General features: G+C 63.3%; 1 protein-coding gene across 2 annotated transcripts in view; it reads left to right on the top strand.

Annotated features, from left to right (window-relative positions):
* The first annotated feature begins 4,728 nt into the window (after nucleotides 1–4,728).
* Nucleotides 4,729–25,257, top strand: part of SLC7A5 (solute carrier family 7 member 5) — a 38,358-nt gene continuing 17,829 nt past the window's right edge. For both annotated transcript variants that reach the window (XR_004281294.1, XM_032324965.1), the window contains exons 1-2: nucleotides 4,729–5,272; nucleotides 18,204–18,329. Coding sequence is in view for 1 of the 2 variants with exons in the window: in XM_032324965.1 (XP_032180856.1) it covers nucleotides 4,729–5,272; nucleotides 18,204–18,329 (670 nt within the window). In the remaining variant the exon portion in view is untranslated. The remainder of the gene's footprint in view (nucleotides 5,273–18,203; nucleotides 18,330–25,257) is intronic.

The raw sequence follows: 25,257 nt of genomic DNA, 5'->3' as shown, positions 1-25,257 counted from the left end.
CGCATCGGGCTCTCTGCTCTGCGGGGAGCCTGCTTCCTCCCCTCTCTGCCTGCCTCTCTGCATACTTGTGATGTTTGTCAAATAAATAAATAAAATCTTTGTAAAAACACACACACATTTCTAGGAGAAAGGATGCTTTCTTTATGAAAAGGACACAGATTTCTCATAAAACCGAGAAGAGGCAGGCAGCAGCAGCCAGATGACGTGGGGGGGGGGGCACGCTTCCACATCAGCGAGGGATTTTCGGGTCAGCTCTTTCCCGGGAAAAAGAAGGAGTTCTAAAGGAGAGTGAGGATCTCATGGGCCTGTAAAGGTGCAGGGCCTTGGCGGTGCAGCAGGCAAAATCACAGGGCCAAGCCAACAGAGGGTCACGTCCTCCCCTACCCCTCCAGTGCTATGCCCTAATGCAGGTTACCCCGTGGGGGCGGGTGGCTGCCGTGCTGCGTCCTGGCTTTCCGTGACCTGCTGTGTGTGGCTTGTCTCAGTTCTGCCCCCCAAAAACCCTACTAGTGCCCTTGTTTTACCCGTGCAGAAGGTGGGACACACCTGCTGGAGGTTCCTTTCCAAGCCAGGCCACTGGCCGGGCTACGAGCATTGAACCAAGTGTTGTCTGGGGCAGCTCGAAGCGGGGGCACCCAGGAGTACCCCAGAGTAGTCAGGAAGCCTTTTAAACCCTGGAGACAAATAAACCTCCTGTCTCTTGGAGCCAGGGGTCTGTCCTGGAGGCAGAAAATCACCCTACGTGTGTGGTCTGCAAGTTTTCTTTACCTTCGGGGACAGGAGGTGGCTTGCTTTGGGTGAAGGATGCTGGCTGACGACTATGCTGGGAATATCTGTGAAAGACACAGCACGCACGTCTGGTGACCGAAGCATCATGAGGCCATCCAACTCTCCCTGGGCGAAGGGGCCACGCTTCTCTTCCCCAACACCGAAAAATCAGAGTGTGTTGGCAAAGGACAGTCAGAGGCAAAGCTAGGGGAGCAGGAGGGCGACCTCCCCTAGACTCCTAGCTTCCCCAGGAAGGAGTCCCAAGCCAGGCTCGGTGTGGGAAAGGAGCCAGAACTCAGACGTCGCTCCTGTGTGCGCCCTGGAGAGTTTCCTTTCAACCCTCCGTGATGGGAGGACTTTGAAGAGATTGAGAACGGGGGCCCCTGTGGCTCAGGTGTGTGTTAAAGCCTCTGCCTTCAGCTCAGGTCAAGACCTCGGGGTTCTGGGATCGAGCCCAGCATCGCGCTCTGCTCAGCAGGGAGCCTGCTTCCCCCTCTCTCTGCTGACTGCCTCTGCCTACTTGTGATCTCTGTCTGTCAAATAAATAAAGAAATCTTTCAAAAAGAGAGAGAGAGATTGAGAACCTGGAAGAAGGGTACGCTCGCCGTGGAAAGTTTAGAAACAACAGGGAAATAGAAGAAAATGTAGGTAACATGCACGCTCGCGCGCATACCGGGAGATAGCTGCTGTCACCAAATCGGGGTTTAAGCCCTCAGATTTGCCATTTATAGACACGATCACCCCTGCTGGTGATCACTACTGATGAAGTTCTTCTGTGACGACACTGTGCTGTAGTGGGAACTATGATCCCCACTTAGAGCCCGGGAAACCCAGGCCCAAAGAGCGGCCGGATTTGCCCCATTCCTTGAGGTGGTGGCTCCGCGGATGGAGGACTCAGCAGTGAGTTCAGGGGCCGCGTGGAAGCCCAAGGAAGGCGCTGCTGCCATGAAATCTCCCTTTCGCGTCCCCCCAAGTTTATGGAGATAGGTGCCTCCTGATGATTTGACATTTGTATATGCTGCAGGCGACCCCACATCGAGTCTACCCATCACCTCACATAGTTACTGGTCTTGTGAACTCAGGTCCCCGTCGACCACGCCATCACCAGCACCAACACCTCCCAGTTTGAGTCTTCTGGCTCCTTTTGCCCCTGCCCCTTCCCCTCCCCACTTCCCATTTCCTGCACCCCGCAACTTGCCACCAGGAATCTGAACCTCAGGGCCACTCTGGAGATGACAGGGCGGCGCTCGGAAAGAAGGCGCGGATGCCTAGTGGCTACGACATTAGCCCAATGTCTGGCCCATCTCCCAGCAGCTGGGGCGGGGTGGGGGCTTGCGATAGGCTCTCTTCTCCCCAGATTGGCCCCAGGGCCTCTGGGATCCCAAACAGGAGAGAGAGAGAGGCTGCTGCCTAAAAGGGAGTCATAATTTCCAAGACTCACAACAGGTGTAGCTCTGCTGTCCCAGAAGCTCGGTGTCCGCTTCCCTCCAGGGCGGTTCCGCTTCTTGGAAGCCAGTCCTCCCTGTTCCAAGAGGCCCTGGGAAATGTTCCTCCCCAGAAGAGGCACTGGCCTCGAGGCCTGGTTACACTCCCTACCTGAGAAAGAGCAACAGCTCTTCCTCCAAAACGGCAGGTCTCCCAACTCTCGGAAAAACAGAAGGGGAGACCCAGCTCAGCCAGAGCACGCCAGGACTCCGCCCCATGCGGCTTTGGAATGTTACATCCCGTCCTCATCTTCCACACATCAAGGCTAGATTATGCCAGGGGAAGATTCTTTCACACCCTGATGTCCGAGGGTTCCACAGTGTGCCACCGGCGGACACGGCCGCATTTACCAAAGCAGGTCTGTCCGCTGTTTGGTTTCTTTCCAATACTGGCCATCAGGTTCCAAAGCCATAACAAACGGCCACGGAGCCAAAACACAGCTCGGTCCTTACTTCCGAAGAGAAATTCCCAGAAGCGGGATGACCAGGGAGAGTGCACAAGGCTTGAAGCTACTGGTGGAAACTCCCGAGAACTTTCCTCTGTAGAAATATGTTCGAGAGATCCTCCCCTCCAGCGCTCGGGAGAAGAAAGGGCACAGCTTTTAATAAATGAGCAACTAGCGCGGGTTAGCCCTGAACAGACGGCTGTTGAGTAACGTGTGGGAGAAACGGGTCCTTAAGGACACTGCCGGTAGATGGCACTCTTGGCTAAGATTTTAGAGTCTGATTTCAGGGGTCAGAGGTTTTCAGACCATTCAAGAAGCCACGGGGAGCTCTGAGACACATCGAGGACATTATCATACGGAAACCAATCGTAGCAGTGGGCCCCTGGGGTCCCGGGGTGCTGGCACGCGGCTCATGAAGGTCTCCTGCATCCTTTCCGGAGCCCCGCACCCAAGCCCCCTGTGCCTCCCCCATTAATTCTCACGCCCAGAAAGCTGCACTAGACTGGTCTGTTTCCTCCGCACCAACATTCCAGGTCCCGGCAGCGCCGGTCGGCTTATCACCGCTGCCGCTTTACAGCTCCACGTGCGGTTATCGATCGGCTGTTGTTGGAGGACACCCTCCAGGTCAGGTGCCCGGAGTTCAGGGCAGTGCTGACCCCGAGGACACACCCTTGCAGGTGTCTGCCGTGTGAACACAGGTGAGATGCTTGAGGCCTTGCCTTCCAGCACTGCCACGTGTTTGCCTTCCTTGAGAAACTGTCACCCATCCCAAGACGGTCGCCTTTGCCACCATGGGGGCCTGGGACAGAAGGTGAAGTCCCCTGAGGACTCCCCCGTCTAGAGGGAAGGGTGGCAGAGGGGCTCGGGGTCCTCAGCAGGACAGCCCCAGCCCACTCACCTGTCAGACAAGTTACAGAACCCGGCCCAGCCTGTTTCTCAGCTACAAGACAGCTCTGGTCACAGTGTGCACAAGAGGCCACCGCTCAGCGCCCGGGGGCTCCCATGGGCTGGGGAAGTCTGCTGGGCTGTGGGCAGCCGGGCCCTCCCGCCCTGGAAGGACGGCTGAAGGACAAGAACAGCGATATTGTTTTCTGTTTCCCGTAGGCCACGTCAGACAACATCTTGCCCGTTAGCAGTTGTGCGGTGACCTTTTGGCTGCCAGGATTTCATTTGGTTCCAACACTGCTAACATTCAGCTGCGGCTGGGGGCCCGCTGGGGGGCCCGGTGTGGAAGGCCCAGAGTGATGCCCCAGGGCGGGACTCTGCTCTTTCCCTGTGCCCGTGTCAGCGTCCTGAGCGAGAGCCCTGGATCCTTTCCGGCTTCCAGGCCCAGGGTGACTGGTGACTGGGAGCCCTTGCACCCACTTTCATCTTGGTAAACTAAAGATCAAAGGGCCTGCACCCTACAGCCTGCTGGACTCGGGGGCAGGGCCCCCGTCGGTCTGTCTCCGTGAGCTTACGCAGATCTCTAGCTCCCTACCTCCAGAGCTGTGCCCCGAACGCTGCTCTCTGGCAGGGAGAGTCCCATTAGGGGAACACGGCGACTGGCCCAGAAAGGACCTCGGCCCGTGACGCAGTACCCCAGTCCCCCAGCTTCCCCCCGAGGGCCGGTCCTGAACGTCCTCGTACTACTGCCCCGGTCCGCAGCAGGAGCAGACCGGGTCGGGGGGGAGGCGAGAGGGGCGGGGACAGCACCTCGGCCCCGCGCGACCCCCGGGCCTGAGCGCCCCCGCACGGCCGCGCCCCGTCCGAGCCGCAGGCGCCCCGGCTCCCAGCCCGGGTCGCGGGGCCCCGCCGCCGCACGAGCAGGTGCGCGCCGGCGCCGCGGGGGCGGGGCTTGCGGCCTGGAAGCGGCGCGCGCCGGCGGGGGGCGGGGCCGGCGCGGGCGGGGCGGGGGCGGGGCCTGAGCCGGCCTATAAAAGCGCCGGCGGGCCTGCGCCCTGACGCAGCGGCCGGCAGCCGCGCTGGGAGCGGGTCCTCGCGGGCGGCGGCGCGCGCCTCGTGGTCGGCCCGGCCGGAGGCTCGGCGGCATGGCAGGCGCCGGCCCGAAGCGGCGCGCGTCCGCGGCGGCCGCGGCGGCCGAGGAGGAGGAGCGGCAGGCGCGGGAGCGGATGCTGGCGACGCGGCGCGCGGAGGGCGCGGAGGGCGCGGAGGGCGCGGAGGGCGTGACCCTGCAGCGGAGCATCACGCTCTTCAACGGCGTGGCCATCATCGTGGGCACCATCATCGGCTCGGGCATCTTCGTGACGCCCACCGGCGTGCTCAAGGAGGCGGGCTCGCCGGGGCTGGCGCTGGTGGTGTGGGCCGTGTGCGGGGTCTTCTCCATCGTGGGCGCGCTGTGCTACGCCGAGCTGGGCACCACCATCACCAAGTCGGGCGGCGACTACGCCTACATGCTCGAGGTGTACGGCTCGCTGCCCGCCTTCCTCAAGCTCTGGATCGAGCTGCTCATCATCCGGCCGTCCTCGCAGTACATCGTGGCGCTCGTCTTCGCCACCTACCTGCTCAAGCCGCTCTTCCCCACCTGCCCGGTGCCCGAGGAGGCCGCCAAGCTCGTGGCCTGCCTCTGCGTGCGTGAGTACGGCCGCGGGGGGCGGCGGGGCGGCGGGTCAGCGCGGGCGGGGAGTCAGCGGGGGCGGGGGGCGGCGGGTCAGCGGGGGCGGGGGGCGGCGGGTCAGCGGGGGCGGGGGGCGGCGGGTCAGCGCGGGCGGGGGGCGGCGAGTCAGCGGGGGCGGGGGGCGGCGAGTCAGCGGGGCGGGGGGCGGCGAGTCAGCGGGGCGGGGGGGCGGCGAGTCAGCGGGGGGCGGGGGGCGGCGGGTCAGCGGGGGCGGGGGGCGGCGGGGTCCGCGGGGGCGGGGGGCGGCCGGGGGCGGCGGGGCCCGCGCAGCCACGTGGGTCGCGTCCGTCGGTGGACGCGTCCGCGCGGGGTGCGGCGGTGAGTCAGCGGGGCCCCTGGCCCAGCCGCGGCGGGGGCGGGGGTGAGGGTGGGGGGGCGCGTTCCGCTTCCTCACCTCGTCCCCTCGCGACGCCCTTCCCCTGCCTCGTGCGAGCGTCCGCGCGTGGCCCGTCCGCGCTCCCCGGGGCCGACCGCCCGGCGGACGCTGCGGATCGAGGGAGACGCTCATTCATTCCTGCTCCGGAAACCGGCCGGTCCCGAGTCGGCAGCGGCCGGCGCGTCCCAAGCCGACGCTCGTGGACGCAGCGGTCTCAAAGGAGCCAGCGCGGGTCCGGGCTGCGCGTCCACTTCGTGTGGGACCGGGGGTGCAGGGTGGGCCTGGGGCTCCGCGGTCGTGCTCAAAGACAGCCCTGCTCGTGTTCCTCGCCTTGGGCTTGGTCTGGGTGTGTCGGAGGATGCGGTCCCCGGGGGCCAGGAGTGCTCTGCAAAAACCCTTGTCTTGCGGGATTTCAGGAAAAAATCATTTGTACCAAACATCGTGTGGTTTTCTTCTCTTTCTTGGCTGTTGGCGCCTTTTATGCCTGCCTCCCCTTGGCGGGCTTCTGTGGAGCCTCGCCGGATGGAAGCCTCCTGCTTTCAGAGCTGCCACCGAAGCGAGGGTTTCCTGGATGTTCTTAAGTGCCCAGAGGTCCAGAGCCCGCAGGCTACGTTCAGGGTTGGGGTCCTGGCCACAGGACCGCGGCCACGGGACCTACTTCTAACAGTAGCTTCTGATGGGCAGTGGCTGCTGGTGCCGTGGGGATTCTGCAGTGTGTGGGCCGAGTGTCCGGCCGGAACCACACTGTCCTGCGGGCAGGCCCACTTCACGAAGTGCTGAGTCCAGAAGGCAAAACCCAGTGCGGTTCCCCTTGGCTGCCTGACATCGTGCGCTTTCCGGAGAGAGACCCTGAACAGAGCAGCCATGCGGGAGAAGGAACGTTATTTGCCTTTTGGGGGGCCGACTCAGGATGTGGATCTCGGCTTTAAAAAAAACACAAAAACATTTGTCCCAGTCTAAGAGGTGCATCTGCTCTAGGACAGGAAGACCTGTGGTTTCTGGTGGGACTTTGAGATGCGGGTTTTATGGGATGACACACTGGTCTGGAAAGGGAAAGGCCCTCTAAAAGCAGGATGACTTTTTTTGATACGATTATAATAATCGCGTTCCAATATGATCTAGCGCTTGTGGGTCCAGTCTGTGGTGAAACAGATAATGTCTCTAAGGGCCTGTCCTCTCTGTCTTTAAAAGAAAGTCCCTGCTTAAACTTTCAGGTTTAAGTAGACGGCAGAGGGACTGCGGTGAGTTCAGTGCCGCCCCCCACCATGTCACTGTGGCACTGCTGGGCCTGGCCAGGAGTCCTGGACGGCGCCCCTGCCCCTGGGGGCTGTGAGTGCGGCTGAGGTTTCCATGTCCTCATCAGTCTTTGGGGCTCCTCTTCCCTGAACCGCCTTGGGAGTGTGTCCAGTGTGTGTAGGTGTGGGTGGCTATCTCTGGCGGAGAGAGGACTTTCCGTCACAGAAAGGGGCTCCCTGTCTGCCAGGATGAGTGCCCGTCTAGAGCCTCACCGTCTGGAAAGAGAGGCTGGTCCAAGCCTCGCAGAACTTGGAGCTGCCTGGCATGGACGGCTCAAAGTTGAGCAGGGAGGAAGGTTATGGGTGTCCAGGGAGGCCCTTGTAGGGGCCTCTTAGGAGGCAGCGAAAAGCCACAGAGAGTTTCTGAGTGTCCTCCAAGTATCCCACAACGGCTGGGTTCTGGAAGTTCTCCCTGAGGAGAGGAGGGGCACTCTGCTCCGCTCTCTGCCTCAACACCCCCCCCACCACCGCGCCCGCAGCAGTGCGGGCCCAGGCTCCGTGGTGCGCCGAGGGAGGGCCCGGTGGCCTGCCCCTTTGGTGCTGTGTTGCAGGCACTCGAGCAAAGTTCTCAGGTTTGCTGGTTGGTCTTTTCAGTGCCCTGGACACAACCCACCACAGTTTTGGCTTCCTAAGAAGTGCTGCTGTGAAACAGGTTGGCTTCGGGGCTTGGTGCGGTTCCGCTGGTAGCATGCGCGGGCATAAAGCCCTTTCCTTGTAGGTCTTCTCGCCACGACCACCACGGGTCCCTCGTCTAGTGGGGCTCTGGTGTTGCCCAGTGCATGGAGCGGTGAGAGAGACTCACTCTGTCAGTCTTTCCTTTCTCTTTTTTTTAAGATTTTGTTTATTTATTTGACACAGAGTGATCACAGGAGGCAGAGAGGCAGAGAGAGAGGAGGAAGCCGGCTCCCCGCCAAGCAGAGAGCTCGATCCCAGGACCCTGACTGAGATCATGACCTGAGCCCCCCCAGGCGCCCCTGCTCTGTCAGTCTTGATGGCCATGTGGGATCTGGCATGAGACCAGGCTTACCTTCTCCCTAAACAAAAACTTGGTAGCATTTGCTTGGACCGGAGAGATGGGGGCTTTTAATTTCGGGCAGAAGCGGCTCAGACTGGAGTTTAGATTCTCACCAGCCTCAGCTACTGTGTGGAGGTCACTCCTACTCCAGACGCAGGTGTCAGGCCAGTGGCTGCAGACTGCTGGGCGCCTACCCTCCTCTGCCCTCTCCCCCACCATTGGGTGTGGGCGCGACTGGGCCCACTGCGACAGCCGTGACTTGGGCCCGCCAGGTGCTTGTAGAGCTCATGGTCTGCTGGTGGCTCTGGGTCCCTTTCAGGCTAGGGTCTGGAAGGCACCTCCATCTGGCTTCTTGTGGGAGACAGATGGGGGTTGCCAAGGGTCCCCTACCCCACCGTGCCCCTGGATTGGGCAGATCCATGTGGGGCAGGGGTGAGTGTTCCCCAGGGGACCTGTGAGCCAAGATGGTTTCCAGCTGGTGTCAGGGAGAGCCTGAGCTCTGCGTGGGAATAGACGTGGTCGGCTTCAGGAAATCTGCTGGGGCCGCAGCAGAGTTTCCACATCCGTGACATGGGAATGGGTCATAGCTCTGCAGGGTGAAGTGGGAACTCTCGGCCACGGCGTGCCGATCGAGCGCGGCACGCGGGGCTGCCTTTGTTCCCAGCACCGCCCTCTGTCTGCTGCTCCCCTTTCGTGTCTGGAGCTGCCCTCGAGCTTACTGTTTTCTAGTCTAGCAAAGAGCGGGAGGGCCAGAGAACGGAGAGGAGGCAGGACGAGCGGTGGGTCAATGCCAAGGTCTCCCTCTCTGGCTGGGGTCTGAGCTGTGACGTGCCTGGCCCACAAGGAGTCCCTTCCTGCCTTGGGGACAGGTGAGGGGCATGGATCGGGGATGGGTTTGGCTGGCCGTGGGTTGGGGCCAGCGACGTGAGGGTCAGTCAGTTGGGGTGATGATCAGAGTGGGAGAGGAGCCCAGGCCCTACCCCCCAGTCTCCTGGTTGACCGGATGTCCTCCATCAGGTCCAGGCGGTGCCCACTCCGGGGGCTGCGGGGTACCCACACAGTGTGTCTGCCACTATACGGCCTGGTCTCGGGCATCTGAACGCCTGCCTACTGCCAGGGCTGGGCCCATCTCTGCCCAGTCAGTGAGTTTGCACGTTGCTCGCGACCCAAGAGTCACAAGCCGTGAGCTAAGTGCAGGCGACGGCCCAGTCATCAGCACAGAAATCTCACTTTCCCAGCCAGACACGAACGTGCTCAGGCCACTGGAGCAAGTCACGCTGGGTCACGGGACTGGAGCTCAGCCCCGTGGGGTCCTTCACAAGAGCGCGTGACTTCGAGGAAGCGCGAGATGCTGGGTGGGCATTTGTAACCCTTCTCTCACTGGGTCACGGACCCCTTCGATAATCCGATGGAATGCGCAGACTCTGCCCAGAAATGGGTTCCAGGCGTATTAACTCGTAAGTGTGCGTAATCACGGGGTTCTCACAGCCCTGCCCCCCCAAGGGTGGCAGAAATGGATCTGGCGTCTCCTGGCCGCCTCCCGTCACATGTTCCTGCCCCAGCCTTTGAAACAAGGGTTGCCATCCTTCTCGTATGGCCAGGGAAACTGAGGCAGCGGTGGGCTGGGAGCCCACTGTGCATGCCGAACCGCCTTTTGTCATGGTGTGTGGGGACACATGGCCACGTCTTGGGCGGGAGCGGCAGATGCCAGGGCCCTGGGGTGGTGTTGGTCGCCAGGTCCAGGCATCCGGTCAGCCAGGGTAAGGAGACATGGGGACCTGAGGTTTGTCCCATGGAGTCTCTGGGGTGTGCTTGTACCCTGACCGGGGTGCCTGACCCCACCCCACCTCCCGCCGCCCTACACAGCTGGCCAGGGTGCCTTTTATCTTTCCTTCTCGTTTGCATCCAGATCTTTCTCTTGCACAGGAGCTTCTAGGGCAGGGGAGGCCCACAGCTGCTCCCCCCCCCCCACGCGCCCCTTCCTATGCCCACCCGGATCGCCAGTCCCCATTTGCCTTCTGTGACCCACAGCAGGTACTGGGACCCAGGGGCTGCTGGGGGGGGTGCGACCTCCCTGGGCCCTCTCTGCATTGCTGGCTGGGTGCTGCCCAGGGCACACTTGTCCCCAACACTGGGCTTTGTCCCGCGCCCGCCCAGCTGGCCTCCAAGCACCGGTGAGCCTAGGGAGGCTCACAGTGTGGGAGGTGCCTTTCCCTCCAGACGCCTGGAGGGCGGACCTCCCTCCCTCCCTACGGGAGAATTTTGGGGGCCACGCCCACCCCTCCCACCGCCTGAGGCACGGGCCCCACCCTCCCTTCTGGGCCCTTGGAGCTCGGTTCCTGCAACGTGATCCTGCTCTGAGTCCCTCTGACCTTGGCTGCCGGGTGGCATCTGTCCATACTGAGACCCTGCAGATTGTCCGTGCTTGTCTGTGAGCTCACAACGTGGCCAGTCCAGCTCTGAGGCCACTGCAGGGAAACAGGCCTGAAGTCCACCGTCACCTTGTGGCCAGCCTCATGCTTTGTCCGTGTCCGTGTGAGCGGCCAGGTCTGGCCCCGGGTTCGGCGCCAGGCACAGACATGCTCATCTCCTGCCTGAGTTACCTGGGCTGCGGCAGAAGGTCTGGGTGGGGCTCTAGGCCCTGTCCCTGTGCCCACACTACAGTGAGTCCCTTGGGCTGTGTGACCTGGGGCTGGGTGCTTAGCTTCTCAGAACCTGTGTCTCAGAGCAGAGCAGTGGGGCGCGGGGCGCGCGTCAGAGGGGGTTATCTCCTCCCTGCAGTGACGAGGGACAGAGGAGCTGTCAGGACGTCGAACGGGACAGGGCACTTGTGCCTGGTAGGGGGAACAGTGGACCGGCTGGGGGCCCAGGAGCTGTGGCCCTCTGAGGTGTAGCCGTGGGTAGAGACGGGGCTTGGCTGGAGCTGCCCCTAATCTGGGCACCCTCGTGTCACAGCCCTGGGATAGGGGGTGTCTCCTGCGATTATCTTGGACCCCCTGGAGCTAAGGGAAAGGACCCAAGGACCTGGGATGGGTGTGGGGGGAGGACAGCTGGATGGGGCCCGGGCAGAGCAGGTGTCCCCCCTCAACCCCCGGAGGCCACCTGCTGGCTCGCCCTGTGGGGGACCAGGGTCAGGGGTCTGGGGAGGAAGGGAGGCCCAGCCGCAGTCTGGTTAAGGAGGCTCTCGTCCCGGTGGATGGGTGAGGTCATCACTGCCAAGACAGGGAGTTTGAGGACCTGTGTCCGGCCTGGTCGTCAGGGAAGGGGGCCCCTGGCAGGGAGCTGTTGCCAGAACACCAAGGGAGAGGGCTTGGGAAGCCTCGCTGTGGTTCAGCAGCGTGTGGCCTGCCTGAACAGCCCATGCTGGGATGTCAGGCCTGGGGGGGTACACACCGGGCCCTGTCCTGCGGCCGCCTTACCTGGGAGGAGGGAGACGTGTTTGAACACGTTGTCTAGCTCCGGTCAGGCCCTGTCTTGTAATGGGGGGCATGCCGTGGGGGCACCCACCCAGGACGCTCTTGGCTGCCCCTCTCCTGGGCACGGTCCCTGCAATGCCAGCGCAGCCTGCACGAGGAACCTTCGGTCCAGAGAGCGGCAGACGCTGGAGGGACAGCCTGCTTCGGCCCCGGGCCGGCGTCCCCCGACCCACCCGGCCCCTACCCTTCGGAGGGCGCTTGGTACACAGGCATCACGTGTGTGCACGTGGCGGGTGGGTCCCTGGGGGATTTGCCCCCCCTCGGTAGGCAGCCGAATCACCTGGTTGGGAGGACTGGTGCCCAGGCTCCCCAGAGCTATAAGGTCAGAGCGCCGTGTGGGCTGGGGAGCAGGATTGAGTCCCGGCCAGGGCTCCAGAACACAGGCGGGGACTGGGGAGACCCGAGCCTCCTCTCCGCGCTCCGCACCCCGCACTGGGCCGTGTGACTTCCAGCGAGCCCGACCACCTCTCTGCGCTCCATTCACCCAGCTATCGGATGAGGCTAGATGCTTCCCTGCCCTCTAGGCTGTGACCACCGCGCGTTTCCCTCCGTTTTCTTCTGCACTAGAATGACTAGAGGTGCAGGGTGCATGGCTGGGGGTTTCCAGGCCCCCAGGGGGACCCCAGAGCACTGAGTTTCCCGCACAACAGCCTGGTCTGTCCTGAGCTGCTCTTCAGGGTCGGCAGCGACCGGCTGGTGGGGGCTGGACAGCGAGTTCGCCTGTTCTTCCCACCCTCCCCCGAAGCATGTCAGCACTCGGGCATCGCTTCAGAGCCAAGTGGGGGGACTACCCTCCTGGCTGTCCTGGCTGTTCTTGCGGCAGGGGCCCCCGGGGACCTCCCTGTCCTCCAAGAATTGTGCCTCAGGAAAGCCGATAAAGTGAGACGCCGCTGTCTGTCGGGGGTCCCTGCTCGCCCCAGGTCTCGGGGGGTTGGCAGCTTTCCGAGCTGACTAAGCCTGCCCCTCGCGGGTGTGTTTTTGGCGTGAGCTCGCCAGCCCCATTGCTGATGCAAGCTGGCACCCGCGCCCCAGGGCCTGGTGAACTCCTTGGTCAGAGTAAAAATGGGAGGAAATGTGGAGATGCACGTTCCAGGGCGGGTCTTGGGGAATTTGAAAACGGGACGCTGGCGTGTTAGCAGTTTCTCTCCACGGAGAAGCCGGGAGTCGACACGACGTGGGGGGCGGCGTGAGAGCCAGTGTCCCCGCCTCTGTGGAGGGGCCGCGTCCGCCTCTCCCCCGCAGCCAGCGGCCTCTTGGCGGAGGGAGCCTCGGGCCCTGTGGGAACAGCTCCCTGCCCTGGGTGGGTCTGGAGCAGGGCTCTCGACCTCAGCTGGCTCTGTGTTCTAGCACGTTCCAGAGCTGAGGTAGGCCTGTCAGGTGGTTTGGGGTCATACGCATTCCTTTTCTCAAAATCGCCCTCAAAATCGGTTCTTCAAGGGGGATCTTTGTGGGGATCTCTGGGCCTGCAGCTCTGGCGTCCCAGGGCAGAGTTAGGCATGCGGACTCTCAGACCGGCCAATCAGAAGCTCGGGGGTGCCTGCCCCCCCACTATCCCAGGAGGCCCTCAGGGGCCAAGGGCGTCAGGTGTCCGGGGAGGGGGAGATGCTGTCTGCCCTGAGGACAGGGACAGAGTCAAGGCGGGACCTGAAGGAGGAGGTGATCACGGCCCCCAGGTGGCCTGTTGGGGGGGGCTCGCCCAGAGGACATGTGCACCTGTGAGGGGCAGGGGCCAGGTGCTGGTAAACGACCCCCACTCTCCTGAGCCCCCGTGAAGCGCTGGGCCCCTGCGAGTGCTTGGGGGAGGGGGCGGGGGGTTGGGATATGGTTCTCTCTGGCTTTCTCATGACCTTCCCCTGGTGTGCTTGACATCAAGCCAGTGGAGGGGGAGGGTTAGGCCTGCCTGCAGGTGCTCAGAGGGCGGCGAACCCCGCAGTGCAGCGCGGGTGCTCACGCACCACCCTCGTTAACCACGGTCCTCTGACTCTGGTGCCGGGGTCCACACGGTCCCGAGGAAGCACAGCCTGGGGCACTGGGCCCGCTGCAGCGCTCAGCGTTTTACCCTCAGTTGGTGTCGCTTTTTTGTGTCTCATTTGGTGTATTTTTTTTCTTTTTACTTTTATTTTTATCTTGAAAATTTTTGTTTGGTTTTGGTGTTTTTAAATGAAAACAGGCCCCCTGCATGTCAGCCGTCCCTCTTGGATGAAACAGCCCCATGAGTACATTTAACACGAGGCTGCTGTCCAGGAGTCGGGGCTCTGGCGGGTGATCGGGGTCCCTGGGGCGGCGTCCAGAGGTGAGAGGTCAGGTGGGAGGTGGGGCCAGGCTGGGGGAGGGAGCCTCTGAGTCCTGGCCAGGTAACGGTCTTCCCAGAGGCAGAGGCCAAGAGGAGGCTGGCGACCTGCGGGCTGGTGGAGAGTATATGCGTCCCCGCCCCGGGCACCTTCTGTGACCCCCACCCCGTGCCTTTGTGACGTCCGCAGCTTGGAGGCTCCACCAGGGACGGGGAAGCAGGGAGCATGCAGGGTGTCCCAGGTCACATGTAGCACCACCAGTGGCAGGACACCCCACACTCGGGGTCAGGGACCCCCGACCCGACCCCCGACTCTGGGTCGGACACCCGGAGTCCTCCCTGAGGGGACCCTGGGAAGAACAGGTTGGGGGTACCAGAGCCCAGGGCCCGAGTGGCCCTCTGGGGATGTGCACCCCCGGGTCTGCAGGCAGGAATCTCAACAGACGTTGCCTACTCCGCAAGCCTGGAGCTCGCACCAGCATCTCCCTGTGACCAGGTGTCCCGTGCGGCTCTGGGGTCATCCTTTCCTCCCTGGGCAACGCTACCCACCGTTGAGGTGCAGGAGGAGCCCCCCCGCGACCCTGGCTCCTTGGCTGAGGTGGAGCTGGTGCTCCTGCTGGCCAGCGAGGTGGCTTGTGTCACAGCAGGACGAGGACGGGACAGACACACACGTGAAAGACAAGGGCTCAGTGCAGTTTGCAGCACGGCCGCCAGGCCCAGCCTGCTCCCGGCCGTCCTCAGCTGCCCAGAGCTGCCTTATCTCCCCAGGCCCGGCTAAGAGCATGCGCGAGCACAGCCCCGCTTATCTGGAGGTGCCCGTGTGGGGAGCCTTCCCAACGGCACCTCTGCCCCTGTCGGCCGGCCTGCTGGGGCCGGGCCCTGTGGCCGCCTTCCCGCTGCCCACTTGTGGGACACAGGCCCTGGAGGGCTGCGCGTCCGTGAGGACAGTGGCCACACCGCTGACCCTTGGCACGTCCTCCCCTTACACCCAGGGTCCCAGCGTCCCCACCAGACACCCGGCAGCAGCCTCCCCCCCTTCTGCAGGTGTCGGGTCCTCAGGTGGGGCAGCGGAGATGCACAGCCAGCGGCCTGGGTCCCTGAGGAATGCACATGTTTACTTAAGATTGTATCTCGTTTTGAAACTTTTTAAGAGAGGAACGCCGTGGAGAATACTAAAACGTTCGTTTATTTGTCAGCGAAAGTCAGGGAACTTTAAAGTTTCATCAAATACTCGGTTTTTCTTTCTATAGAAGAAGTGGATGTTGCGAGGTAGCGTTGTTCTGTGAGCAGGTCCCTTCGCCTCCCGCCTGCAGCCTGCCTTGCCTTGCCTGTCCGTGACCTGGTGCTTTCAATGTGACCTAGAGCTGTGTGTGTGTGTGTGGAGAGAGGCTCTCCGCGCCTGCCAGGCCGGCTAGGGAAAGGTCAGGTGTGGGCACGGGCAGGGCGTGCACCGCGCATTCCTGATGGAGGGGCAGTGGCGTGCAGGGGGAGGGACCCTGGGCCTCTGTCCTGCCGCGGTGACCACCGAGACCAGCACAGCAGTAGTGGGCACCGCGGTAGGACTGACCGTGAGCCGGGAGCTTCGGGCAAGCCTGCTTTATGTCCTGGAGCCGGAATTGTCCCCTGTGAAATGGGGAAAGGGGTGGGCAGACCCCAGAAGAGCAGGGGCGGCGTGCAGGGCCGTCCAGAGCTGTGTCCACGTGCCGCTGCCAGGAGACCCGCCTGCCGTGAGCCGCATGGGGCAGGGTGTCCAGCCTTCCCGGAGCACCGCCTCCCGGCGCTGCTGCCCCCCCACCCCCGCCTCCCTGGGGCGGGAATGGCGGAGTGATGCAATGGGGCCCTCAGCCGCCTCCTGCCGGAAGTGCATTTCCATCTGTGCAGAGTGCTCTGCCACCTGTGCCTGGCGAGGGGGGCCAGGGGCCTCTGCGCCAATACTGGCACCCTCACCCCATAAGGAAATGTGACGCTGTCTCAGAAAACCCCGGCCCCACTCTCTCGCTTTGCCGAGGCTCCGGGGATCCGGTGGCAGGAAGGAACGGCCCCAGCCTGGGCTTGCCCTCCCCGGCGCTTCCATCCCGGACCCCAGCCGTGTGGCCAGATGAATCCATGAGCACAGGGCTGAGCGCTCCCCTGGAAGCTGAGGACACGGGAGTCCCGCTGCTGCTCCCCCTGCCCTCCACTGTGATGACCGTGGGGCTGCCAGATGGACCACAGAGACCTGAGTCTCAGTCCTGGGTCTGCCCCTACCATGTTGGGGGCAGGGGGCCACTCTGAGCCTCTGTTTCCTCTTCTGTGTGGAGAATGGCAATGCTGACGTGGCTGATACAGGACTGCCATCTCCCTGCTGGTTCTGAGGGCCTGGACCGAACACTCCTGGGGCTACTCATGAAGGTCCCCTGGGCTGTCTGCCCCATGCACACTTGAGCCTTTCCTGGCCAGGCTCAGCTCCTCATTCACCCCTGTGGTGTGGACATTGAGTCTGGAGCCCCACCTCCCTGCGGCAGCTCCTTTTACTATAGGGCCTGGGAGGGGCAGGTGCAGACCACGGCCCGGGAACCCGGGGCCCTCCAGGGTCCACGCCGGGCCCGAACACCACTGCTCTTTGCTGCCCTGCCCAGCTCAGGACACTTCTGAATGTGTCAGCTCTGGAACGGCAGCGGCCGGGGCTGGACTCTGCTGAATGTCAGTGAGAAGCACCGTATTGCGTCCGTTGCATCAGCTGGAGCCCCGGGCAGTGAGGAATGTGGCTGGGGGGAGGGGCGCTATTAAGGCGTCAGTTAATTTCCTGGAACAAAAAGCAGGTGGCAGGGTGAAGCACCCTGGGACAGTTCCTGTTTTTCTTCTACAGGAGCTGTTGGGTCTTACCCAGTCATTAGGGCAGATTTATTTCTTTGGGCCTTAACTGCTCTAACTGAAATTTCACTGATTCACTGTAGTTGGGGAGGAAGCCCCCTGGGGTCCGCCAGTCCCGGGCGGGTTCTGTGTTGGGAAGAGAAAAGATGTGCAGACCTTTCCGGCGCGTCTTACCTTAAACTGCAGCCCTTGGAGAAGCTGTGGGTGTGGGGGGCTCGTGGAGGGGCCCTTCCAAGGTCCAGGTCCTGTGGGTTAAAGTCAGAGGACCAGCCTCCAGGAAAGAAGGGCCCCGCTCCACGCCCTTGCGGGTGTCTGGTGTGAAAGCTCCCCGGCAGGTCACCTCGAGCGGCTTCGGGAGGACGCAGCCTGGCGAGCTCCCCCTCCACCCCGCGCACCCCGGGCGTTGTCCCGCGGCGGAGTGGCCGAGTGCACCAGCCACCGCTAACGCGCCGGAAGGCCTGAGTGTTGGGGATTTGTTGCCTTGGTCTTAAGGCAGTTTGGCTCCACCGGACGTGGCCGTGACGCCAGCTCCCGAGCTCCGTGCACCCTTCCTGCGTCTCCCGCACACCCGCCGTCTCACCTCACGGATGCCTCCGCTTCGGGTCAGGGCCTGGGGTCTCCCGGGAGCCAGGCAGGGCCTGCTTGTGCACATCTGGGCGTGTCGGTAGAGCCGGGCTTAGCTGCCCACCTGTGCCCCCCGACCCCAGTCCCACCACCTCTCCCGTCCCGGTCGGGCAGCCCACTGTGCTGGGTGTGATTTCCGGTTCTCAGCACATGCGGGTAAAACCCCCAGCTGGGTCCACCCGTGTATTGCCTCTTGCTGACCCCTTCTTGGGCCTGGCCTCGCCTTCAGCCCCCATTTCATGGGTCGGAATGGCCCCCCGTGGTCCCAGCACGTGGCTTGTCATATGGGTTTATGCTAACTGTACCTCACTTACCTGTTTCCTCTGTGGGATTCCAGAAGGTTCTGTCTGCAGAAAGGGTTTCCCACCTTGGGTAAGCGAGGTGGACTGTGTGGGCACCTGAGTCGGGCTGAAATGGTGGGAGGAGCCTGTAGGAAGGTGTGTTTGTGTCTGTAACCTGCGCTCCGAAGGGGGCCCCAGGTGTGCCACAGGTGCAGCAGGGGTGGGGCGGGGCGGGGCTGTGGGCAGAGGCTGGCAGGGGTTGATTCATTCATCAAAAGTGCCCTGTGGCACAGGGGTTCCTGGGGGGCTGAGTCGGTAAAGCGTCTGCCCTGGGCTCAAGTCGTGATCCCAGGGTCGCAGGCTGGAGTCCCGCGTCAGGGTCAGGCCGTGGGAAGCCCTCTCCTGCTGCCGCTCCCCTGCTGCTCGCTCGCTCCCTCCCTCTTTTTCTCTCTCTCAAATAAAGAAAATCTTTGCGATAACCCAAGGGTGAGTGGGATTGTAGCTGTTTGGGCAGTCGAGAAGCTCTGTGCTCAGCCTCTGGCCTTGAGCCCAGAGAACCCAGAGCAGAACCAGGCCTGGAAGCTGGGAACTGCCGGAGGCACTGGGCCCCCCTCCCTGGGGGAGCCGGTGTCCCTGAGGCCCTGTCCCGTGTCCCTCACTGCTGCGCTCTGTCCACAGTGCTGCTCACGGCCGTGAACTGCTACAGCGTGAAGGCCGCCACCCGGGTCCAGGACGCCTTCGCCGCGGCCAAGCTCCTGGCGCTGGCCTTGATCATTCTGCTCGGCTTCATCCAGATCGGGAAGGGTGAGTGCAAGCCCGGGGTCGCCGGTCCCGAGTGCCCCTGCCCGGAAGGTTGGGCACTTGGCACACACGGTTTCACTAGAGCCGGTCACGCTGTCCAGCGACAGGCCCTGACGTCCTTACGGAGACTGGACAGCGAGTTAAATCCTGAGTGATGGGGAGAAACAGACCTGCCCTGGCCCCTCCGAACCCCACTCCTACCCACCTGCGAGGGCGGCTGTAGGATGGGGACATGGCCATTTGCAGAGGGACCTCAGGGCTGCGCCTGGCACCCGGAGGGCGAGGAGGGTGGAGCAGTCACAGAGTCACACACGGGGCCACGTCCCACGTGCGTGTCCAGTGGGGGGGCTGTCTGCCAGGGAGGATGGAGGACCTCCGCCAGCCCCAGCACCATGCCTGCTGACCCTTCCCGCTGCGGGCTACCACTCTCTGACCCTCTAGGTCACCCACGCCTTGGTGCTTGGTGGCAGCGTGTCCTCTCCGTGCTGGGGAGGGAAGTACGCGGTTTCCCCGGTGGGGGTGGTCTCCGGCTGGTCTCGCAGACCAGCGCTCCCGCAGGGTGGTCCTTCAGAGAGGGTCACCACGGGGACGCACAGCCATGTGCACACAGAGGAGCCACGGAGGCCCGGCCGGTGCCCCACAGCCTCTGTGGTGGCCTCGCTCCGCGTCCGAGCGCTCTCCAAGCCCTGGGGTGCGGGAAGGCAGCGCCCGTGCCTCCGGCTTAGCGGGGTGCTGGTCGCCTGCTTCACCGAGTCTCGGGGTCAGTGCGAGAGCCGGGGCTAGGGCTGGGTCTGTGCCGCCCATGGTCGCGGGCCGGCCCAGGGCTGCCCCTCGTGCGCAGGCTTCTTGGGCCTCTGTGGGCGTCTTCCCCCACTCCTCACGTGCAGGTTAGCTAGGAGTCGAGCGAGTAGAAACCCCGGAACGGCCCCGTGTCTGCCGTGTCCCCCAGGCTCCTGCCCGTGATACCCAGAAACCCGTTCTTGTCGTTCTCGGCGCCCCTGCTCCCTTCCTGGAGCGGCCACGCAGGGCACCCCACTTTACAGGAACCCAGCGTCCACAGACCATGGCCCATGCAGGGGGAAGGTTCGCGATTCGGGAGAATTGGGTGCCCGTGGGCCATCTCTGGGGCCAGAGAGAAGCCCACGCGCTGGTCTGCGTTGGCCTAGTAACACAGCAGGGAGGGTCGGGTAATTGAGGCAGACCATTTTTAGCGGACACGGCCGGGGTGTGAGGGCTTCTCACGTGGCCCCTGCCCCTCTCGAGAACCCAGCACCCCCGAGCTACGATCACTACCTGATTTCCAGACCCCTTTCTGGGGCAGGTGGGTCACTGCTTCGGGGGACAGGCTCCCAGGAGGTCCTTAGTACCCTCCCGGCCTCAGGGGCGCCGACCAGGCAACGCTGGGGGGTGGGATTGGCCCCCAGTTGGGGCCGCTGCTGCTCCGGGGCTCCCACCACACCCCAGGACTCCAGGGTCCAGCATCTTGCAGATAGGACTGTATCTTCTTCCTTATTCATTGAGTTCTGAGGACCTGGCCGGCGCTTCCCTGTGCAGCATCGTGAGACAGTCAGGCTGGGCAGGACCCCGCGGGCCAGACTCTGCGGCCGGGAGACATTCGATAGATCTGCTCCGGAGGGGATTCGCTTGGCGGGTCTGATTAGCCACAGACAGATGAGGAATGTGGAGGGGCTGACCTGACTTTTGTAAAAACACGATTCAGTCCGAAAAGCAAAGAGCTTTTGTTCGGCTGGAATACCTAATGTGTTTATGATGTTGATGCCGTTGAAAACACCCCTCCCCCCACCCGGGGCCCTTAAGCAGTTCCTTTCTGAACTCCGGATACAGTGCGGCGTCTGCAGAATTCTGCCTCCTGGTTTTCTCCAAGAGCTCTGTGTGTTCCCAGATGAATGCCTTCCCTTCTGGGGGACACATGGTTGTAAAGTGGACCCCCTTCTCCAACGGAGTCTGTGGTCTGACTCTTCTTCCCTCGGGCATCCTGCCCGTCTCCCTGGGTCCTCTTGCTGATGGCTGGCGGGAGGGCCCGGATCCCTGGGACAGGGGCTCGGCTGGACTGCTTGACTGTCCCCGGCTGGGTAGCGTCACAGCACAGACCCCACATGCCCTGCTTCCCTGGGCTCTGAGTGCCAGTGTTCTGCCCCAGCCCACCGAGCACCCCGGGGCCCGAGAGCTGCAGAGGGGGTCTGAGTCCAGCTGGCCTGTGGTCAACCCCAGGCCTCAGCTGGTCTCATTCCCTCAAGACCCATGAGCTGTCTGCCCTTGTTTTTCCTGCTGCCCTTCACTGGAAATCTGAGGCCCCGAGTGTGACTCGGTGCAGAGCCCTGACAAGGACTTGGCCCTGCTGGCCGGGGCTCAGCTCTGGGCTGGGGACACCAGACAGTGCAGAAACAGGAGAATTACGGACAGGCAGATGAGGCGCCAGCCCAACCGGGACTGAGGGCGGGGTGGGGAGTGCTGGATGAAGGCGCAGAGCTAGGGGACAAAGGGGCCACTCTGCATGGCCCCAGGCTGGGATCTTGGTGTGGGAGCGGCTCAGCCGCCCTGCGGCTGGGGTGGGAGGGCAGGGGTGGGAGGCCGCCCGCGGTGTCGGGCATGCGGGCCTGGCGCCATGCGAGGTGTCTGGATTCGCTCCCAGAATTTTCAGGAGGCGAGACAGAGCTCAGGTCAGCATTTCAGACCCAGGGGCTCCCGTACGAAGCAGGGCAGGCGTCCGACAAGCAGGCAGGCGGGGTGGGCGGAGGGCACTTGGAGGGCCCTACTGGCCCGCTGCCTCCACCTGCCTTTGTCCTTTTGGTCTGTGGATTCCTTCCGTGTGTCACCCCACAGAGACCATGCCCCGAGGTCGGGCCGTTCCCAAAGCCAAGGAGGCGTTTCTCAGACCAGAGGTGGGAGTCGGGTGCTGAAGGCGCGTCCCTCTGCCCAGGTCCCTCCCAGAGGACGCACAAAGGGACCTTGTGGTTCTGCTCGGGCTGCGGCATCGGTGGGAGAGAGGTTTCAGTGCGGACCGCCCCTCCTACAGATAAACCGGGCCTGCGGAGCTCTGTCCGCCTCCCACGCCGCGTCCGAGCAGGATGTCCTCTGCTGAGGGAGGTCGTGGCAGGCAGAGTCTCCGTGCACCAAGCAGTCCTGCCCCCTATGCCCGAGCCCTGCAGCAGCTCGCTCAGGTTCACCCGGCTGCCGGGACGTTGGCCCCCAAACGCTGGGGGACACGGGTGTGGTCTGCACGGCGGGCGGAGGCTCCCAAACCCGGCCTTGATTATCTCGCCCGCCCAGGCACTGTCCCAGCATGATAGCGGCACCTTGAGCGGGGTGGTGTGGGAGACGGCGGGGCAGGAAGGGCCCTTGCAGCACCGAGTGGGCCGAGCAGCACCGAGTGGGCCGTTGCTTCTCTTTGTGCTCCTGGGCCCGGCCTCCCCCGACAGAGACTTCAGGGCCCATTTCAACAGGGAAATGGCCCAGCAGCAGGGGACCATGCAAGGCTGGGGTTCTGTTCTCTGCTCGGGGCAGCTGGGTCCCAGGACCAGGGAGGGGTCGGGCAGGGCCCTGGGCAGTGTCCGGAGCATCAGGTCACAGGGCTACGGAGGGATGACTTGTGGTGAAGGGGCCATCGGGACTGGCTTGGTAGTTCTCCCTTGTGATCATTCTTGATAATTTTTTTGGATTTGTTTGAGAGAGGAAATGTGTGTGGGAGAGGGGCAGAGGGCGACTTCCCAGCAGATTCCCCCAAGCGTAGTGCCTGTTGTCTGGCCCTGTGCCACGACCCTGAGATCAGGATCTGAGCCGAAATCACGAGTCTGATACTCAACCCACTGAGCCCCCCCAGCGCCCCATTCTTTGGTCACTTTTACTGGAGGCCTTTCCCCTGGGCCCTCGCGCATCTGAACTGAGTCAGCGTCCGGAATCGGGACAGACTGGCCATCACGTGCTTTGCTCGTGCCCTCCAGCCTGAAAGCCAAGTCGGGGCTCTCCGGCCTCAGCCCTCTGCCCGCCCGTGCCCTGGGCCGTGGCAGCCCTGGAGGCCTATGCTGGGCACACTGGTTTCTCAGAGGTCTGTCGCAGCATGCTCAGTGGGGAGAGGCCCCTTTACAACTGGGATTTGAGGTTCGGAGCAGATCTTGAGGCCAAGGAGCCCATCCCTCTGAGGGTCTAAAGAGGGTCCCAGGGACAGACGCTGGCCAGGTGAAGAAGCACCAACCAGCCTCCCAAACCCGGATTCTTGCCGCAGCACTGTTTCCAGACACCAGTCAGACACAGGACAGCACCGCATGCGAGACACGTCCCTCCGGGGTGGGGACATGGGAGAGAGGAGCCCGAGAGCTGGCTGCAGAAAGCCTCCCCTCCTGCGTGCTGGGCTCTGGCTGGAGTCAGAGACCCATCACGGTGCTTTCTGCCCAAGCCCGAAGGGCACCAGTCACACACAGGCCACTCGCCAGGCGGGACTGCGCCAAGGCCCCGCGGCCCCATGCGGGGCAGCCCGTCTTACAGAACAGAAGCCTGAGGCCGAACACCATTTACTTGGCCGGTGATGGCAAAGGCGGCACCCAAGGCCACAGCTTGTCCCAGCCACGCCCGTGAGGCATGGAGTGGAGACCAGGGCATCTGACCCAGACAGTGAGGCCCATCGGTCTGTCTGCAGACAGCGTCCTGTTGTCCCCTCGTGGTTCTGGGGAACGGAAGTCCAAACACAAGGCCGTACTCTCTCTGAAATTTGTTTGGGGAGGGGGGGGTCCCTCCTTGTCTGTTCCAGCTTCTGGCGGCTGTGGCACTCTGCCGTCTCAGTCTCATCCCTGTGGCCCATTCCTGTGTCTCTGTGTCTTCAAAGGACACTGGTGAGGCTTCAGGGCCTGCCCTCATCCGTGATCTCCTCTGGTCCTCATCTTCAGTCCGTCTTCAAACCAGGTCACGTTCGGACATGCCAGGTTAACAGTTCTTGGGGGACCCTGTTCACATCTCGTGACATCAGTGACCGCCCCACAGAACCCCGGAGGGATCAAGTGGGAAAAGAAGCAGAAGCTTACGGCATGGTGGAAGTTTCCCGGTTTGGGGCTGGCTTTCTCACAGTGTCCCCATCCCAGGAGGGGTGCCCCAGGGCTGCTGTCCCTGTGGGAAAGCATGGCTAAGGGGTGGGGCCATCCTGAGGTTCTGGGATTCTCTGCCGCTGCCCCCAACTGCCCATCTCCAGATTGTGGCATAGACAGGCTCCCGGTGCCCTGGAGAAGCCGCGGTGAGCGTCTGACCAGACCTTCCCCCCTCACAGAGGCCAGGTCTCAGGGGACGCAGGCACTGTGGGTAGCCCTGGTCCTCCCAGCACAGCAGTTGGAGGGCACATTCCCCCGGTGCGAGGAAGGACCACGTCTGCCCCCACGTGCACAGAGCAGCTGCTTCCTGTGGCTGTGTCTGTGGGACACGGAGCTTTGGGCTTTCCCAGACAGCTGCTCCCTGGGGCCTTGAGCCTTCCCACCCCCATTACCCTGGTCTGCAAGGGGGATCGGGTAGCTTGGCACATGGTGGCCCTGGAGGACCATCATTGTTCGTCTGTGTCTGAGGACATCCCCCCCCCCCCCCCCCGGTCTGGGGGCCTGGCACAGTCCGCGCGTCTGCGCTAGCAGTGTGAGCGGTGCCCGCGGGCAAGCATTGGTCACCCATCTCGTGGGCACAGTCGCCCTGTGTCGCTGCCGTCTGGGGGAGCCCTGCTCGCGTCCGAGCCTGCTGACCGGCGCTGCCTGCTCCCCCACCAGACAGCCCGCACCGGCCCTGACCAGCCCGCGTCTCCAGACACTGCCACACGTGCCCGCTGCAGCTGGCAGTGGTGGGGAGGGTGCTGAGACCACACGGGGTCCCCATGTCTCTTCCACGCCGCACCCTCGCTCACCCCTGCTGCGGCCGTGCGCAGCTGCTAACACACATCCCGACACGGCGGAGTGGCCGCCTCACCCGCCTCCGGCTGGAGCCGGTGGAGACGGGCAGGTGGGCCCTCCTGCCAGCTTGCCAGGCCTCCCCGAAGACCCCTTGCTGTTCAGGCTCCAGCCCCAGCAGGACCCCAGGATGGCAAGGGCGGGCGTGGGCGGAGTCCCGAACACAGAGGAGAGGGAGCTGACCTGAAGTGCTTCTCCCAGTGGGGTGACAGGGTGTGACAGCAGCTCCCTTCCTCAGTCCCCTCCACAAGCCCCCTCCCCTGCTGTCCTTGTGACCTGTTCCTGGGGTGACTGAGGCCCCTGGTGGGGGTGGGGGAGACTTTGGGCTCCCGGGCGGTCCGCAGATCCTGGCTTTGGGCTGGGGCCGCATCCCTGGCTCACCCCGTGGTGCCTGGGCCAATGGCTTCTTAGCTGGCAGCAACACAGGCCTTCGCAGGCAGAGCCATAAGGACTCTGTGAGAAACGTCCCCGAACGAACGAGCTGTCCACACCCGACCTAGCGTGCAGTCCCGCCCCCAGCTGTGTGTGCCTTGCAGGTGGCCTCGGCTGGGTGGGCGGAGTGACTGGCCATGTCCTGTGTCCCCAGAGCCGGGCGCTGGGAGCACTGGAGAAGCATGGGGCTCACGGGCAGGCTGGTCCCTCGTTACGGGGCAGGTGGTTCTGGGCCAGAGCATACTAGGCTGAGCGTCAGAAAGAGCCTGATAGCCAGGGTCCCCCCCCAAGACCCCCATTCCCCTTCGTGTGTGCCACTGTGGGTGGTGGACCCAAACCCCTGTGGAGAAAGGGTCGTCACGGTTGTATTTGAGGGGGAAGTGTGAGACGGGACCATCCTGGTTTGGGATGGGCCCTAAATCCAGTGACATGCGTCCCAGTAAGATAGAGGGGAGACCCAGCAGAGAAGCCACAGGAGGACGGGGGCAGACACTGGGGTGGTGTGACTGCACATCAGGACCCCCTGGGCCACTCCCGGTGGAAACGGTCTGCAGAGAGGTGGACGG

Source organism: Mustela erminea, chromosome 19, assembly GCF_009829155.1.
Source record: "Mustela erminea isolate mMusErm1 chromosome 19, mMusErm1.Pri, whole genome shotgun sequence".
Taxonomy (NCBI): domain Eukaryota; kingdom Metazoa; phylum Chordata; class Mammalia; order Carnivora; family Mustelidae; genus Mustela; species Mustela erminea.
Note: the sequence above shows the minus strand (reverse complement) of the source record. Positions and strands in the feature narration are given on the sequence as shown.